This window comes from Limanda limanda, chromosome 2, assembly GCF_963576545.1.
Source record: "Limanda limanda chromosome 2, fLimLim1.1, whole genome shotgun sequence".
Taxonomy (NCBI): Eukaryota; Metazoa; Chordata; class Actinopteri; order Pleuronectiformes; family Pleuronectidae; genus Limanda; species Limanda limanda.
Window position 1 is genome coordinate 12,345,295 of NC_083637.1, and position 20,173 is coordinate 12,365,467.

The 20,173-nt window shown below is 39.8% G+C and overlaps 1 protein-coding gene across 1 annotated transcript in view; it reads left to right on the plus strand.

Annotated features, from left to right (window-relative positions):
* tbck (TBC1 domain containing kinase) overlaps positions 1 to 19,627 on the plus strand; it is a 38,264-nt gene extending 18,637 nt beyond the window's left edge. Inside the window, exons 23-26 of the mRNA XM_061086541.1 lie at positions 6,134 to 6,306; positions 11,934 to 12,097; positions 14,504 to 14,663; positions 19,284 to 19,627. Coding sequence (XP_060942524.1) covers positions 6,134 to 6,306; positions 11,934 to 12,097; positions 14,504 to 14,663; positions 19,284 to 19,394 — 608 coding nt within the window. The 3' untranslated portion in view covers positions 19,395 to 19,627. The remainder of the gene's footprint in view (positions 1 to 6,133; positions 6,307 to 11,933; positions 12,098 to 14,503; positions 14,664 to 19,283) is intronic.
* The last annotated feature ends 546 nt before the right edge of the window (positions 19,628 to 20,173 follow it).

Here is a 20,173-nt window from a genome sequence, read left to right on the forward strand (position 1 = left end):
ACACAGACGAGGAACTCAGAGGGTTGATTCTAATCATACGCGGTTGATGGAAAAGCAGGTTTATTAGCTTTGCTCTGTTGGTTACACATATTTCTTAAGTACTCTTAATAGACTGTCTCCCGGTCCAAATGATTTTCAACATGGTCTTGGCAGATGCTGACACATTGCCTGATGGATTTGCTATTTTTGTCGACTGTATATGCCGTACAGAGTGAAGACTCTTAATCTGTGGCCACTTTACTGCTCCTGTTCACAAAGCGACTCCTTCAGCAAAGTATTGGTGACATACAATCCGAGAGCAGCATTCATAATGTATGTCTTCAGAATGTCTTTGCCGCGGGTATAGCTCTCACAATTTCCTTTAAAACTCTATTTCCAGATACAGCTCATCCCTCTTTTTTTCTAGCTGGGAAGCAAAATGACATTGGGGTTTTTAAAACTAACAGCAGGGACGAATTGTCCAAAAGGGATTGCTGGAGCACTCTGTAAACTAAGGCCAGCAGCCTCCCCTCCTGCCCAAATTCAATGTTGCCATACTTCACTGTGTTTTACTGCCCGAAACGAACAGATTCATGTGATTGAGGCGGAAGGGGAAAGGACAGCCAGTTCTCCTTATAAAGGTAAAATATGTTGGCCTCGAGCTGCTGTCAGCTTCTTTGGCAAGGTTTCCTGAGAGTGGCGGCCTCTGCCAGCTTTTTACTGTATATCACTGCCAGCCTCATTATCGCAGCTTGTGTATACCTGGGTAGTTACAGTGCAGTATCTGGCAGTCTCTGCAAACTATATTAGGAATGAATTCTGGGCTGTAGAGTGACCTCAAACAGGGCTTGTTTACTTAAGATTCCAGCCATGTTCTGGCCCACACTCGAATAGTTTAATTTAACTTGTTGCAGGCGCAGACTTAGCTGCTAAATCCAATCCAGTACCAAGCCAATCAACACAGCATCTATCACCTTTGCTAAATGGCAGTAGAGGTCTTACTTCTTTGTGCTTTTTAGTGTGTAATGTGTGGAGTTTATTTATTATATTCTTTAAGCTGTGCTGGCAGCATGACTCTGAGGATGATAATTTCAGGGCTGTCAGTTTGTCTACCACCTTGGTCCAGATTGTTATTTCTCAACAACCAATGAATGGAATTTCTTACAGATACTAATGATTCTGAGAAGATGAAACCGACTTGTGTTTTTAAAAATTAGGGTTGATTAACAAATTGTGATTATGCTATCAAGACAGTGACCATTTAGAACATTTATTTTGCCGTATATTTTAACTTTTCATGTCATATCAACTAACTTAAAGGAGGTGAGATTCATGTATGTAGCCAGCCACCAGGGGCAGTCATCTTTCGCTGAGCCTCACAGAGCTGCTAGCATGGCTTCAGACTTTTTCCCTCCCTAAACCTAACATATGAATGATAAATATGTTCATATATCATCCATTGAACGTGATGCATAGAACTTCAATGTAAACAAATTTGGCCTTGTTACATATGCAAGTCTCTGTGGTTGGAAGCAAGGTTTTGGAGGTCAGTGTGTGCATCCATCTCACCACATTCATGATGTTATTAAACTAAACACACACACACACACACATAAAGCACATAGACTGTGAGTTATGGCAGATTTTTTGATTTGTGGTCCGCACCTGCTCCTTTCTGCCATAAGGCGAGCAGAATTGATGTCCTCATACAACTGAGTCTTGCATTCATTTGTTTCAGAGTAGACTCCACATGCTTGTAACTAAAGGAACTGCATGTGTGAGGCCAGACAAAAACATACCCTGATGCTGGCTGGATGAAAGAAACTGAGATGGAAAATAGACTCAGTCTGGCAAAGGTAGCGCAAAGAGAAAGAGACAATCAAAGAGAATCTTTTAACTCTACACGATATTCATGTACATTTTTTCTTAAAGGTCCACTGTGTACGATTCAGGTGAAAGGTATGTATTGGCAGAAATTGAATATAAAATAATCATAGTAGGTTTTCACTAGTGTGTTTCATCTAAATTGTACAAATTGTTGTTTTCTTTACCCTCGAATGAGCCCTTTATATTTAAATACTCGATATTTACATTGGAAGCGGGTCCTCTCTAAGGAGGCTGCCATGTTTTCTGCAGTTGCCCAAACTGGACAAACTAAACACCTTTTGAGTTTATATGACAACTGAAGGCTACCACAGGTTCTCTTTCATGTTTGGAAGGGGAGGGTGAGGTGAGGGGTATTCAGCCTGAACATGAAACTTCACCACTAGATGTCACTAAATTCTACACACTGAACCTTTAAAGCACTACAGGGAAAGGGCAATTAGCAAACTTGACATACTTACATAAAGCTCATAACTGTGTCTGTACTAAAACGATAAAATGTATTATACGTTTTAGACTTCATTTAAGGTTCAGAGAGATGGATGAACTTTAAAAGATGCATAGGTAGGCTGGACATTTAGTAGTTAAATACAAATAAAAAAGTCGACTCAATTTCCTGTGTGCGACTGTCGGAATAAAATGTTATCGGTCAAGATAACGTTACAGGACAGTGACTCTTAAAGGATTCAGACACACTCCTCTCTCTCTGCAATAAATGGGGCCAGTGACAATAATTCTCAGTGACAAGCCTATTACACATAACACTGTGAAGTCTATAGTTGCCAATATTCTGACGAAAGAGGAGAGGTCCAGAGTTGAGGGAAGGGATACAGACTATGAGTCATGTTGAACCATTCGTAACCCAGAATATCAATATGTCAGCAGATTCGGGGGCTATTCACTGTGACTCATCACCTTGCTTACAACTTTCTCCTCACAACTATGTTCCTGAAGTCTTCCTGACCCTCCAGACCACCACAGAAAACATTACCTCTGAATTGTTTTCTATTGAGCTTTTCTGAATTATATCGTAGTCTTAAATTCAATTAAATGTGAAATAGGTAAGACCTGTTCTGCAACATTTTTCCTAGGAGCCAACAATACATCTCAGCCTGTCTTTTTATTGGCAATTAATCTCATTTTGTGATTCTCATTTGCTTAGTCTTGTAGCATCGAGCAATCTATAACTTTCTCCCGTTTGGAGACTTCATTGATTCACAATGGACCAGAGAGGTTCTCCGGCTGACAGGAGCCGCGTGTTTACTGATGATACAGCAGCATTTGCCTTCACGGGACATTAACGTCCGTCTCAATGAGCAGAGCTGGGCGCAGAACTGATGAGCTCCAGTTATAGATGCTTAGTTCTGAGAAAAACAACCGCGGGCTGCCGAGAGTGCTTATGGCAACGCTGCACCCCACGACACATTGAGAACATTGGCAGAAGGAGAAGCAGAACATCGATGTTGAAGGTTCAAGACACTGTTCTAACGATCTAAGCTCATGGTCTAAAGCACATGGTGCAAGTGCATTGAGGGCGTGTCCACATTCATTTTGCTGCTTTAACAGCTGAATAAAAGGTTGCTATGCCAGGCGCATCGCTTAAAATAGATTTACTTAGCCTCTTAATTAATTATGGGTGTGTTTAGTGCGTAACATGGAATAAACCAATCAGAGTGTCATCTCCCATTACCTTTAAAAGTCAGCTGTGCACCTTGGCAGAATGCTATTGTAATGGTGGATATAGTTGCACTCTGCACACAAACAATCTGTGTGTGTGCTCTCATATATGTAGGTGCAAATTACTCTCTTAATACGTGATATGCACTTAAAATAACTAAGTGAAAATACTGCAGTACTATCTTAAGACCAGGACCATTGGTCCAAAGTGAAATTCCTTTCGATAACAACAATGTGCTGTCACTCCGACTGACAGCAGCTCGTTTTAGGAAAAAAACGCATATATGGCTGCAAGTGCCTTTACTAACAACGTAGGTGGTGGACAGAAAAACGACATCCGTGCAAAGACACATGCATTGTTCTTGGCACCATTGGTGTAAGTAGTGATGAGAATGCTTACACATTTTTTTATGACATGCTTACATTTAATGGTTTTGCTGATTATCCAGTCTGTAGCCTTTTAATGTAGAAGGGTGTATTAATAAATTCAATTCTAATTCAGGCAATTAGCAGAACCCTAAACAATACACACGCCAAGTGTGAAGTTGATAGGATGAATTGTTTCCACATGATAGCGATTTGTGGAATTCATTGATCTTTGAAGGATGGACAAACCCCTGGACAATAGCTTGTCACTTCCTACTCTCACTATCCAACGAAATGCTATAGATGTAATTATGGTTTACAATTAATGGGAGAAGGGGATTGTCACAAGTACTGATGGTTCGCTTTATACTCTGTGGGTTGACAGTCAATAGTAATTTCCCTGATTTCATGGTGTATTTGTTTTAAAACAATAGGACGGAACATCGTAGTTCAACAGATTTTCCCAATTTACTAAAGTTCACTGACCTCATTCATCTCTCTCATTGTCGGCCCTTTCTTGCACCACGGTCCAATTCCGCAAAGCCCCGAGTCCCTCTTAACTAATCATGCTATTCTACTATTTATGGCAACAAATGGCAGTCCAAAATCAACGCCTCTGCATAATAACCAAAATGTAATTTTGTCTTGACTAAAAAGAAAATTACTCATCAACGGAATTGGCTGCAATGCAGTGCCCAGCTGGGCCCAGGCCTTGTTAAAGCAGCCATCAATCTTCTCTTCCTCATTCCTGCCTCTTTTAGCAGAGGTAGTGATTGCATTCAGCATTTGCCGCCCTAGGGATGGAAAAGGTGTTTCCCTGCGATTCTGTCGGGGAGGAATCTCAGACCACCGGTGTGTTTTTCACTGGAATGAACCTTGTAACTGAGTCTGTGAGGTCCCAGCCCACGAGAGCTAAAAAACCCCATGACCTTGACTCTGCTGTGGGACAGAGGGGGGAGGCGAGGGGGAAGATGCATTCATGTAATTTCACTTGAGCCTGACCCAGGTGCAGGTCACACCAAAGAGCAGTGATTAGCCAGTCTTGCTTTTTCTCCACAAAAAAGGGGGGAGTGAAAGAGGGAGACTGTCAGTGTGAAAGAGCGCGAAGGTAGGAATTCCTAATTTACCCAAATCCTTGGCTAATCCACTGAGTCCCGCTCTCTAATCCGCTCTATTCTCAATAGGAGGAGCAGGAGAAGGATGGATACTGCTGGATGAGGCATAAGCAACAAAGAAGAGTCATTTTGCTTTTCCAGTGAACAGTTATTTCGGCAAAGAGCTCAGACGAGGGACGGCAGCAAAATGACGGCCAAGTATTAGTTATTAGTTATAGTGTTGCTGTCACTGCTGGATGACTTATAATTATTAATGGCAGCAAAATACCAAGGTCAAGCCACTCAATTATACAACTAATCCTCCCATAAAGCATTTATATAATCTCTTAAGCTTTTTGTCTGATTCAATGGATAAAATCAGCTTTTTTTATATTCCTGTGCTTCTTTAGTTTTTTCATCTCATTCATTATTTTTCTCACTCATCAGTTAAACGATTCATAAAGTAAAATGTTGTCAGGGGTAATTGAGGATTAAGAGATTAGAAGTATAGCCTCTGTTCTGAGGCTCTAAGTGAAATGTCCTCAGAATTGCTGAATGAATTACCATTAAATTTAATACAACAATTATGTCCTCAAGGAATTCTCATAAACTTAATGGTTCTGTAACTTTTTGTCTATGGCTGCCATCGGGACAAATTTTTATTTGACCAGTACCTAAAGTCCTGTGATGTAAAAATGTCCTAGGTCCATCAATCTATCCATCCATTATCTGTAATGCTTATCCTTTTAAAGGTGTTGGGAAGCTGGAGCCAATCCCAGCTGGCATATGGCTGGAGGAGGGATACATTCTCGACAGGTCGCACCCTAATAATACATACATGTCTTAATAAGAATAGATATGGACTCATATGGGTTTATCAATGGCCCATATTTAGAGAGCAGGGTGGTCAACTACAGACACATTCTGCAGGTTTTATTTTGTTGATTTAACTTTTTGGTGTAAATAATAATTATAAACACAAAGTCGTTTAACTTCATATTTGGCTACTCTTTAAATCCATGAAAACTGTGATATCAGGACCCCTATGTTTTTTATGATGAATTTCTGGAGTAGCTCCTACATTTGGCAAGTCAAATTTTTGCTGTTTTGCTTCTGTCGCTTTTCTCGAACAGAAATTGACATCGAGCGCTGCGTCCGTGAATCCATTAACCTCTTCTGCTGGACGCCAAAGAGCGCCACTTACCGACAACATGCTCAGCCGCCAAAGGTCGCTGGCGACAATGTCTTTGGGAAAACTGCAACATACTACTCATCTGACTATCAGGACATGCCGAGGACAGACCTGGTGAGTTTAACACACATACACACACACAGATTCTTACACTTAAACTTAAAAAATTCCACAAGTGATGTAAAGTGAAACTAAAAGGTTACCTACCTTGCTTTCAAAGCTTTTTGTGGAATGTGTTAATTAATGTTTCAATAAGGAAGTGTTCTTTTATTCTTTTAAATATTTATTTCCTGGTCTTTGTTCCTGGTGGTACCCCCCCCCCCCCCCCATTATCTATGTTTTGGGCATTTCCTGTATTCATGACATTGACGACTTATGTTGTATGACTCCTCAGTTCAACAATACTACAGTTTGTCTCTATATCTTATCCAGTGTCACGCATCCAGACGGGCATCAAACTGACATGAACGGTGATTTTCGCCTGTAGCTTTATTAAATATGTATTAAATGTGCATCATCCGCAGCTGGTTTAAGTTTTAAGGGGAGTTTCCTTCTCAGATAGTTTATTTTTGTAATAATTCCCAAATTTAACACATTATATTGGCGTCATCCACTTTCCTGTCTTTGGTGTTGAGCAGCTTCTTTCATCCTCTGGCTATAGTTGTTTTCAGACATGACCTCTGGTTAAAATCTGGTAGAATTTTTGCATCTGTTGCGTGTTAGAAGCGACATCATTTGTCTGATGCTTTGTGCACAACCCTTACTAACGGCTTTTTTTATAAATAAAGTTATTATTATTACAGCTTCCACAGGAGTAAGTGCTAAGATGCAGGAATGCAGATATATGAACAATTAACACAGCAAATGTGTATACTAACAAACCAGCTTAAAGGATGGTAATACATAGTTGTGAGGAGTGTTTATTGATGTGATGCTGTACAGGCCTTTTGTCTTTGTTTAGTCTTTGTGGCACAGCCCTGTTTGCCTTTCACACCTGAATGCATCGTGTCCAGAAAGCTCACAAACACTCTTGTCAGCCCTATCTGCTGTGTGCCCAAGTGATTGCTGTTATCTTTCTCATTCAGCCGAGGCTCATTTGTATGGGCGGTGGCATTGATCCATGGCCGCATCTCTCTGTACCCTACCTCTTCCTCGGATAACGTTCAGGCAAGGGTGTGTTGTGCTGAAATGTCACCTATTACCGGAATGACCACAGACACACACACGTACAATATAATATATTTAAGTGTAGATTAGAATCCAGAAAGTAGGTGGAATCAATATAGAAACCTCTCTGGTGATTTCTAATTATGACAGATTAGTGTTAAATGCCAGGAAATAGGATTTTACAACCTATGTGTGAGAATGGGTAAATTGCTTCTGTAAAGCGCTGACGCAGACACCCTATAAATACATCCTCTTATATACAATCACAGAAGCGGCAAGCAGTATTTGTAAAAGTATTTGTTGATGAAGTGTCTTTCGTCAGATTACTGGGATGTGTTTTCTTAAATTGAAGTGCATTGAGCTCTTTAGCAATGCATTCCTTGCATACACTGCAGCAGGAAGCTCCGTCAGCAGGATCTCAGCCCTGGTAGTGATATCCATCTCATTGGACAGCTGCTGTCCAGTCGGTTTGGTCTGAGTGAGTGAAAAAGAGAAAACAACAAATGTTTCTCTTTTCTCTTGGTCACTAATAAGCGAAAAAGGTACAAATTTAAACAAATGTATTGTCTCTTAATTAAAGGGCCTCTCTTTCCTCATTCCAACGCATGAATTGAGGTAATTTAAACTTTGTGGATCTAGCTACATTCTCCTCTTCTTTGCTAATGTCCCTCGTAATAATGGCATTCACTTCATTGTATATCTGTATATATTGAGGGGAAGTATACTATTGGGTGGTAAAAGCCAGTTAAATATTTTCCCACATGTATAAGTTTCCCACAACTAAACACCTGGATAATCTAGCCAGTACCTTTATGGATTGGTGTTAATTTGGTGCAGGAAGTTGTCATGAACAGTGTATGCTTTGAGTATATTAAAATAAATCATGCGGCCGAGTGCCGTTCCCTCTGGAAGAGCAGATGTTTTACGCAGCGTCATCTAACAGCTGGCAGAGCTCATATTTCATTGATTGCAGAAATGGAGGTCCATGAGTAAACAGGAATGTTCCCCGGTTCAAATTTGCCACTGTATTTGGGCGCCTCATGTTCGGGTGAAGTTGAGAAACTGTGGATGAGTGAAACATTCCCAATTAGATAAGGGCCATTATCACAGCGGACATTTTGACTTGTCATAGTTGGACAGTGAGACATGATGGTGAGACAGTGGGCCAACAAAATACAAGCAACGTGAAACCGAAGCAACTAAATCGAAAAACAACCATTACTCTTTCTGTTATTACCAGCTGTGCTTTTCCTTCTGTGACATGTTAAAATGTGTGCTATGAAAAAGCCTTTGTTTGGAAGTGGAAAAAAAACTGTATTAAGTCATATTTCGCACAGAGCTCAGGCCTAATCACACAAACACATCTATTACATTTATTTATTCAGCACACAGACGCAGCTTTCTGGCTCATAATTCTTAAAAACCAAGCTTATGTATTTTTTACATTTACATTTTTCATTTAGCTGACGCTTTTATCCAAAGCGACTTACAATAAGTGCACTCAACCATGAGGGTACAAACCCAGAACAACAATAATCAAGACAGTACAATTTCTTCAAAAAAGCAAAACTACAAAGTGTTATAAGTAAGTGCCATTTCAGTGCTGATAGATTGTTAGTTTAAAATGTTATTCAAGGTATAGTCGGAAGAGGTATGTTTTTAGTTTGCGGCAGAAGATGTATAGACTTTCTGCTGTCCTGATGTCAATGGGGAGCTCATTCCACCTTTTAGGAGCCAGTACAGCAAACAGTCGTGATTTTGATGAGTGTTTAGCTCGCAGTGAGGGAGCAACAAGCCGATAGGCAGATGCAGAGCGGAGTAAACGGGCTGGGATGTTTTAAAACTGATGCGGGCAGCCACTGGTAACCAGTGAAGGGAGCGGAGGTAGTTACAATAGTCTAGGCGTGAGATGACTCTCGAGTGCCACACCCAGGTTCCTAGCAGTCTGGGTGGGGTCTAGCACGTATAACCGTCACAAAGTTAAGCAAGATATGAAAAAGTTGCTTAAGAAACATCAAAACTACAGTTATATTTCAATCACTGTTGCTCAGATGTCAAAGTGCATGTTTAGACTCTATTTCTTAACTTTGCCAGGGAAATAGAGAAAGTTTTCCGTAAGATGCTTTTTTCCCCTGTGTGTGTGTGTGTGGTTTCTTGTACAGCTATCTTTGTGAGGAACGGTTTACCGAGTGAGGACATTTGGGGAATTCAGGTCCTCACTTTGTGAACCCCTTTAATGGACTGCCTGGGGGTTAAGACTTGGTTTAAGGGTTAGGGTGAGAATTAAGTTATGGGTTAGGGTTAGGCATTTAGTTTGGATGGTTAGGGTTAAGGTAAGGGGCTCTGGAATGCATTCTGCCAATGGCTGTCCTCACTAAGGTAGCTGTACAAACATGTATGTGTGTTTGCGTGCGGCTGCTCTGAGGGGTATTTTTTGTCAGCATTTTTTTCTCCAATCCTGACCTCAATTATACTATTTTGCTGCTTTCTCTGGCTGCAAACTTAGCACATACTGTGTTTTGAGTTTTTTTCGGGCTCAGTGCGACAAACAGACAGATGGAAGCATTATGTTTTCGGTTAGTCCGTCTTTCCGTTGCATTTTCGTGAAAGCAATTTCTCTGGGCGACCTTGATGGAGATGGACACAAATACTCACACAAAAAATGATCTGATTATAATTTAGTGGTCAAAGGTTGAAGGCCAAGAATACTGTTTTCTTCCTAAGTGCACAGTGAAGGGCACATAGTGGACATATTCCACATTTTGTCAGATACTGACTGTGACATTTACCTTTGGTGCCGAGCTTGAAACTCTGGTGATTGCAAAGATCTTCTGTGCTGCAGGCTGTGTGTGAGCCATCTACGTTCTAAACTTTGTAGCTTCTTTGCAGCAACAGCATTGTCTACTGACAAGGCTGCAACGTTGTGTCCTATTGGCTGATTAATTTGAGTCTGTCATTGGTTTCTTTCATTTAGACACTGCAAAACCAGCCAATCCCAGCTGACATTGGGTACAACCTGAGCAGGTGACCTGACATTCACACCTACGGTCTGTTCAGTCTCTAACTAACCCCAATCTGCATGTCTTTGGAGGAAATACACACAGACACAGGGAGAACAAGCAAAATCCACACAGAAGACACCGGCCAAACTGGGATTCAAACCATAAACCTTGTTGTGAGGCAACAGTGCTAACCACTGCCAGCCAGAACCTCGAAGTATAGTGGTTTCACAGATAACTTCTATCTTGCCAAAAAATAAATGAATAAAACCCAAATTGTTATAAACTGCAACGTGAGCGGTTGTGAAGTGCTTTCCTGCATGTTTCAGAGATCATGCTCAAATACCACAGATTGGTTGTTTGATATGTGAATATTTCAGAAATCAAACAGTTTGAAGGCTCTTTAAATGAGTCATTCAACTCCTCTCTAAGCTTTTTTCTAAGTTGCGCAACACTGTAGTCCCCAGTTCAATATGTTATGGGACAGGATTTCTTTCTGGCAACTGTGACAACCATGAGCACTTGTACACACGCACACACAGCATTTGTGTCTGTTTATCAGCAGCTCCAGTTTGGGCTCATCACTGTCAGGCCAGTGAAATGTGAAAGGTTCATTAAGCTATTTTTTCGGCTGGCATACACTGCTCATCATGACATTTTAGTCGCCACACAGTGCTCCATGAGCCCCAGGCAATCACAGGCTGCATATTTTACCCATTTCTGTCAGAATATTGTATGTGTTTGTATATATATATAATATATATATATATGTATATATATATATGTGTGTGTGTGTAAACCAAGACATAACTTGGTTTTACTGAAGTAGATCTAAAGGCTCGTTATTGTCCTCAAAAAGCTTTACTTGGACTTGGACTAGTTTTTAGAGGCCAAAAATTCAGATCATTATGACTTCATGTTCTTATGTACCTGGTATATCAATAACCCTTATAGGGAATGTCATTACATGTCAAATGTGCCGACATTCTCTAGAGTTCATGTCTGAAAAGGGCTCTAGTTTCTTTGAAGCATTATATACACTTTTGTAGCTTATCAGAAATTTACTTGGAGAGCTAACAACTCATTATCACAATCAATTTTTTTTAAAGGACCCTGTGTAAAACCATTTGCATCTTCATTTGTTTTCTTAAACTGAATCAAGGGCATCTGGGAATCACAGAGGTCCACAACAAGCTCACTAGTGTATACCAGGGTTCAGTCCCCTGCAGCTATGCCTCTGGCTGGCTGCTTTAATGAACCCATTTGGCAGTGCAGGTGGAACTCATGTTCTGGCTGCTGCTGATGGTCATTTGTTGTGCTCGCACAGCTGCAATCCTTTTTTTATGGTACTACATATTAAAAGTCTGCAATGAGTCAATGGGAAAAAATATCATTAATGTAGAGATATGTGACCATCAGGCATTACTACTGACCTCCTGATTTTTAAGAAACAGTCATATCCAATTCTTTCTGTTTCTCTTGTGGCATTGCTTCTCCAAATTCATTTTTCTCCGAAAGCGTTTGCTCTCATGTTCTCCCTTGTGATCTGATGTCTTGTGACTTCCACTCTTGTAGTCTCGGGATCCTCTGGCGCTGTGTGACCTGAAGAAAGAAGTGTCCCCCAGGGTCTCGGCTGAGGACCTGATTGACCTCTGTGAGTTGTCATTGGCTGGCCCTGCCAAGAGGACAAAAGCCGGCAAGCCCAAAATCATCGCTGTCGACATTCGCAATGTGGAGGAGTATCCTTACCATTCCTGTGTACTGTAGCTATGAAATAGGAAATATGGAGAATGACTATAAAAGATCTGACAGCAATAGTTAATCATCTGCATTACAAATATTATTGGGAACCAAGTGGTTAACATGTTTGGTGGGATTGTGTTAGAAGCTGTAAAAAATCTTTAAAAGATATTAATAAAACATGTAACAGTACTCGCCAGCCCCTTAGTTTACCATGTAAATTAATTGCAGTGGGTTGAGGAAACCTTTGCTCTTCAGGTGATTTGCTTTGCATCACATGAATACTAAGACTTTTTAGAGAGTCCATAAATTGTGTCACTTGATGCTGCACACGTGATGTTCATACAGCTCAGACCTTTCATAGTTTCCTGCAGTTTCTTTGAGGCTATACATTTTTGGATTTTTAGGTTCATATTTAGCAGCGAACAGTATCAGAACTTACATTTAGCAGCATCAGCTTAAAGTGAAATTCTTTCTGTCTTGCCTTTTCAGCTCCGCAATTTCTCTTTTTTATTTGTTCAGTCAGTGACACATGATGCAATGAACTTTTCACAACCCCCACAGCAAGCAAAGTTACATCACTACTATTCAGTTTCACTTTCCGCCCAGAATGAGAAGTGCTGTTGGGTATCATGGGGTCGTGGGCTGATGCAACATCAAAATGGCTAGACAACATATCTGTTGGCTGCTTAGGAAAGTGGACAACTATGTCTTCAGATTTGAACTATTCCACCTTTCACAGTTTACACAGTTGCCCTTTTCTTTTCACATATGCACCTCCTCTGGTGAAAATATGAAGGATCTGTGGAATTCAGTGCATGTCTGAAAGCAGCTATACAAATTGAGCCTAGCCTTTGCTCAGGCAGGCAACAAAGAAAACCTCAGCTCATCTGACAGCTACAGCAGCAAATCAGCTGACGGCTCAGCTGATTCCCCTCCATGTGGCAAAACTCACACAAGGCGGCTTGTCGCTTCCTCTGAAACCCATTTTGCTTCTCTCTTTTTCAGACTTTGTTTAATTTATTCTGTGTCATTTGTTACTGATGTCCGCTCTGTTCCGTCCCCTTTTGGGATCTTGCTGCCACTCTCCCTGCCTTCAGCTTTCCATGTAGGCATATGGAAGGATGGAGAGGTGTGCTATCTCTGTCTCAGGTTTTGCACGTATGCAAGGGGAAGGGCAGAGAATTCCCAGAACAGAGCCATACAACAAAATGGAAATTATGCAGACGCAAATTTGTTTTATTTGACTGAAATACATTTCCCTGCATATTTCTTAAATAAAACATACAAATTATACTGTTTGCCATTGAAATAGCATCTTTAGCCATATTTTTTAGCTTGGATATAATTGAAATACTACATAAATAAGTTATATTAGCTTTTGCATATGAAAAGCTTCTGTTATAGTGGCTCAGAAAACCCTGTTGATGAAAAATTCTGAGCACTAGAAAGAGTGAAGCCCTTCAACTCATCAGTGGAAAGGTATTTGTCTGAGAGGTTAAAGAGCCATTAATCAATAATGATTAGTGGATAGACTGAGGCTTTTGAAATGGTGGTTCCTCCAGCCAAAGTCCTTCACTCAAGGCCCCACCGGCTAACTCACCTGGACAAAGGGGATCTGAGTACTTTCACAGGACTTTCACTTTTGTTGTGAGATAAGCAAAGCTCTGTTGTGGGTGTATGCGGTCACAAGAAGAGGATTAGATTAAGAACAATGTGGGGGAAATCAGTGCTATCTAGATTGACCTCTTTAGCTGCCTGCTGGAATGTATTGGCATGTGCCACTCCTAGTTCCAGGGGATTTTACTGTACTCTGCTTTATGTTCTTTGCTGCAGCTGGTGTGTTTTACTGAACATATTATTTTCACGGAGAAAGAAGCCCAAGCACCATTTGCCTTAAATTATATAGCAGATGTGTCGATATACAACTCAGGACGAGTACAATGTCATTTTCTCACGCGTTATTATTTAATTATAAACCACTCTGGGGTTGTGAGCTGTCCCTGTGCTGATAAGCTCTTCTTGAAAACCTCTTATTTTTCTGAAAATGTTTCACTAAGATCCAGTCATTATTTTATTTATCTTCTTTTCCGCTGAAACCTTCCCTATTGTCTCCCCCCCTTCAGTTAACAAATCTATTTTTTGCCACACTACTACCTTGAAGCTTGTCTCACATGCTTTTTGTATTGGAAGTGGAGTCTGATCAGCAGTTTAACAAGCCCTCTCATTAGGATATCCCTGAGATGACTTGATATACAGTAGTTTCCTACTGTCTATTGCAACTATGTCGTTCAAGGGTATTATGATTCTCATCAAACACGGCATGCTCATTTATTGATAGAGGGAAGACGTTCATAGGCATCTATACCTGTCCAATCTGCGCTCCTTAACTCAACTTCCTCCAGTTTCAGCAAAGGCCATATTTCTGGCAGCATAAATATTCCCTCCAGCACGGCCTTCAACCCTGACGGGGAGCTGGTGCAGTGTCCTGCAACAGGAGTCCTCCAGAACTACAGAGGACGTGTCATTGTGGTTATCAGCCACGTCATGAAGAATGCTGCTAAGGTGTGAAAGCAGCCACACAAGCACAGATATACCAGTGTACTGCAGCAATACACACTATTTAAATGATGGATGAATTGGTGCCCAGATAGTACAGACACGGGTGATCCCTTCATGTTTCAACGACTGTTGGATTTTAACCACTTTAGGGAATTATTAACGTTTTATATCGGCCATCAACAGATCAACAATAATTTTTTATTCTAAACTTTATTCAGTATTTAGCTTATGATCAAATACTTGCTAAATTAATGACAATCTTCTCAGCTGTACTTTGTGTGCTAATTAGCAGGTGCTTGTGTGTTAGCATTGAAACACAAGGTGAATATGGCAAACATACCCACTAATCATGTCATGGGCATGAACAACAGAAGATTTAGTAGATTCGGCTGCCGACTGATGGAAATATCATTTATCTTTCAGTTTCCCCTCGATAAACTTTCTTTAACATCACTTTCTTTTGAGGGAGACAAATTAAACTCTACCCGGATTGCTACTTTTAAATTCTAGGCTATACTCTCATCAGGTAGTTCACAATCTTAACAGTTGTATATTATATAAACTCAAAATCAATGTATATGTGAAGATTCTCAGTCATCCAGGAGTTGCACATGTTAACATTGGAAGCTGGAACTTCTTGTGTTTCTTGAAGAAGTTTCACCTCTCCTCCTAAAGGCTTCTTCAGCTCTGGAAATCAAAAAGGGAATCAGTATGCGCTGTGTTCCTTCTCTCCAGCATTTGTCATGGAATGTGACATCTCGTTAGTGTTGTGGACAAGGTCATGTCAGGGCAGTGAAGGCAGACCTAAGGGTCAACCTGTCTCCTCTGAAGTCCCTCTGATCATCCAGCTGGATCACACTGGCATCACTGGTGAACTGCACAAGAGCAGGTGTTCAATGAGATTGTGCTACTCTAATTCAGTTTATTGTTCTGATATCAAGTAGAATAAAAACCTTAACCTTCTCCCTTTTCTTAAAGACACTGCATTCGCCAAGGATGAAACAGAATTTTACATAAATCATTTGGCCTTAGTGCACAAAAATATCTTTGCTCGCTTCAGCATATCAGAACAGAGAACTAAATCAATCATAATGAATTCTCCTTTTGTGCTCTCTTTGGAATAAATTAGCCAAACTTAAATTTAAAAACTCAGCAGGGATATCGCCTCAGGCAGCATCCCAATTTAGAAAAGATGTCCTTCCATATGTTGGAAAGTAAAAGAAAAAAACAAGTACATCTCCTTAATTGAGGAGAGTCTGGTATTTTTAGGAAGCAGCAGCAAGATCTCACTGTCTGACAAAGAACTCAAAAATGCCGCAGTTGGTAGATAGGTGAACAATTGATCTGAATAGAGATTGAGAAATGTGTGTAATTAGCACATGGTCAGAGCTCTAACATTGTGGATTTTGTGCTTCTGATATTTTGCACAGAAATCATAATGCGTGTCAAAGTTTGTTCTTTAGTAAGTCATTGTCACCATCCTTATCAAAAAAAGAGTATCATCAGCCTCATCGTCATTCAGGCATTAGGTATGATGCTTTAGAATGTAGTGTTTTACAACACAACAACAAAAACCACCCCACCCTGACCAACACTGCACTTGAAAGTCTACATTTGAGTTTTATGATGAACCCCAGTTATTGAACAGACCTCTCAGTCGTACACGTCTCAAACTTAAAGGTCGATAAGGACTCGATTGTGTTTAAATGCCATTCACACTTCTCTGCAATGCACCAGTGGCCTCATCATTAGCTCTGCTGCCAAAAATGAGGCCACGCAATGTGTGGTCAGGCTTTACTGTAAACGTTTAACATTTAAACCCTATTGGCATTCAGAGTTAAGAAGGACATTTTAGCAAGCTTTATTGAAAAGTTTAAAACTGTTTGACAAAACCAACAAAAAACACACAGATAAAAAGGGATTTGTTTGGTTGCATGTTTTTATACTTCAAGTTTTGAAAGTTTTTCTTAATAGTTAAGTAAAGCTTTGGATCACAAATTCAATCCTAACTATCCCTTGGTCCCTTATTGCATCACAAATCTTTATTCTTCACAACTTTTCTTTGTGTCGTAAACTTACATTTTATGCAGAGGTTTCTTTACCAGATTTTCTGAAGAAGAAGAAACAGCGTGCAGGTCATTCTGAAGAAGAACACATTTGTACACTCTGGCTACACTTGCTCAATGAGATAGATTCCATTATCTTAAGAAGGTATAAGCTGATCTAATATTGGTGTAGTGGAACTGCACCCTCTGAGCACTGAGGCCCTTACATTACACTGCTCAAAGTATTGTCTGTTTAGTGTAACTTTACAGTATATCCCTCCAGTAAATCCACCCTAATTGACAACTTTGTAGCTCCCAGTATTATGTTTAGTCTGATATTTAGTTTGTATGTCTCCACGCTGCCAAGACCAGTGGCCAGAGGCATAGTGTTTTCGAGTTGTCTGTCCGTCCATCTGTCCCATTCTTTTTAATATACAGTATCTCGAGGAAGCCTTGAGGGAATTTCTTCCAATTGTTCATTTGGACTCACGGAGAACTAACCCTAACCCTAATCCTAACCCTAAAGTCAAGGTCGTCTCATGTGTTTGTGAACATGATGTATCAGGCACACTCAATCTAAATTCAAGTTTTGGTCCTGTGATTACAGCAGCGTAAAAAAACTCAAAAAAATTTCACTTGGACTCTGAGTAGAATTTGTGGTCAAAAGCCAAGGTCCTCATAAACCACTTTTCGCCTTGTGAAGATGACATCTTGAGAATGCGTTAATATTTGGCATAAATGTTTAAATAGACTGTTCGAATAACTGATTATGTTTAGGTGGTCAAAGGTCAAGGTCGCAGTGTCCTCCAAAAACATGTTTTTGGACAATTGACAATCCACAATACAAGCAAGTTTTTTTTTGTTGCCTTACATACATGAATTAAATCCGACTATTTTGCATGGCATTGTTGCATTGTAGGGACTTTTTTATGTCTTTATTTTCACATTCAATTTTTGGTACTGTCTCAGGATTTTTCCTGTTTTTAATAAACAAAAAAATATTGAATTAATTAAGAAAGGACCATGTACATCAAGGTTTTTTGAGTATAGTAGATGGATATAACGACATATTCTAAAATCGTTCACCCTTTAGACATTTACAAATCAACATTTTTATATATATATATAGAGAGAGAGAGAGATAAATACAAACCTTTATACGCATATACAAATAGAAATACAGTTTAGTTTCTCTTGCAAAACAAATAATATTGCTGTGAATACTGCTGTGGAACCGCATATAGCAACAAAAACAATCAATGACGCTTTTCCCATTATCTTGGTTCCTTTGTTATCAATAATATGTCACACAAAAGTCTTTCCATGTTTGAAAATAAAGCTTCAATTTTGTGGGACAATGTTGTTTAGAAAGCAGTGATATATAATGACTATCCGGAAACGATTCCACTGACAGCTATTAAGTGACATATCTGTGGACTGTGACTGTAGATAAATAACCAGAGAACATCATTAACCCCAATGAACAGATAATATTTTTTATTGTAGCATGTCTTAAAATGTTAGTAAAGTTTGCATCTCCAATTGAATCCCTCCTCTTGGTCTGACATTGAGTCACATACCTGAAGATTAATCATTGATCAGTTTCAGATTTTGCAATCAACATTTTTATGATGCCCTCCTTTGATTAGATGCAATGGTTTTCTGAAGAAACTATATACACTTAATCAACTGAGCTGTACCGTGCACTCTATGTGCACATAGGCAAGTTTAATCACCCTTGCTTAAGTGCAAACAGTCTGGAGGTCTTTCTGAAGAAGAGACACTGTGTTACATTAAGCGACGGAGCACTGACCTGCACATTGTCTACATATGAGCAAGTACAAACAGTCTGCAGGTCTTTCTGAAGAAGGGGTTACAACGGCACATTGCTACACAGTTACTGGTGCTTTACGTCATACCTTTTGAGCTCACAGTATTATGTTCAGTGTGATGTTTAATTCACATTATTTCATCAACTCAAGAGGGTGACGGATGGATGGATGGATGGAGGATGTTTAAATAAAAGATAATGTAAGGTTAGAACAGAAGTCTCTGCATTACCTGCTGGAGGCATTTTCAGTCCAAACAAGTGCCCTGTCTTTTATTCCAAATTAATATAGTTCACTTTCTTCCTTAAGGTTATTTTTGGAATAACCTTTTTTTAATCTCTACACTGACATTATAGGGATAGTCCACCGAAAAAATTATAATTCACTCATTATCCACTCATCATTATGCTGATGGAGGTGGTGTTTGAGTTCACAAAACAGTTTTGGAGTTTCCGGGGTAAACGCTGTTGCATCCGTATCCTATCAAATTGAAGTAAATGGTGACAGATTCTTCAAACGTAAAACAACAACATAAAAATGCATAGAATCCCTCAATACCGGTCCTGTGGTGTCATCCAAGTGTCCGCAGGCCTCGGATTTGTGTACAGTAAAGAAATTGGTGACGCACTGTCCATCTTCATGTACAATCTATGATTGAACCAAGATATTTACGTTTGAGTTATATGAGGTAACAAGTAGCCTACCTGCAAAAATAAATCTCTCGCTCTCTGTTCTGTATTTCTCTCCAGTTTGCAACACATCTGGTCAAGGTGAACTTCCCACGGGTTTGTATCTTGGATGGAGGCATCAACAAGCTGAAGCCCACTGGACTCCTGACTGTCCCCTCCCCTCAGATCTGACACTTTTCTCAGCTTTATATTAACTAAAGGGATGAGTGGAGGGAATGTGTAATGCATTTTGAGCTGATATTGAAGTGAAAAAAAAATGTATCACAGTTTTATCAAGACTTTTTGTGTAGGACTTTAAACATTCTGATCAGACTTTGATGCAAAAAAACAACCTTGACTGAAATGAACTGAAATATTGTAATTTCTTTTTAATAAAAGTGAAATAATGAATTATTTCTTCTCAACTGTTGTGTGTTGTCGTATCTTTGCCCTAATAATTTAATTTCAAACTGATCCTTTTGTATCAAGAAGGTGTTCCAGAGCCTCACTAGTAACCAAAATTGAAGATCATTTAGAAAATACACACACTAACATATTTACAGTATATATTTATATATATATAGGAGGAATGTCTTTACTCAGCAGACAGACCCCCCTCCAACAGTCTGGGGGTAGTTCAAGGTAGGACAAAACATATTACCTGCAATGAGCCCCAGCACCCACCAATGGGCCTGGGTATGGCTCACAGCAAACCTGCAGCTAAACCACACAAACAACCTCAACTATGCTCCCAGTTTTCTCTTGAGATTCCGTTCTGACCTCACACGTCATTAGTGAAAGTCTGATTATTAATTCTTGACAGAATTACTGTTACATTTTTTGTATAGGCTATGAGTGAATGAGAGAATTTAAGGAATTTGTTAAATTCTTGATCATCATAACAATCACTAACATGTTTTACTATCAGCAATGAATAAAGAGAAGAAGATGAGGTGACGAGTTGCATCTCC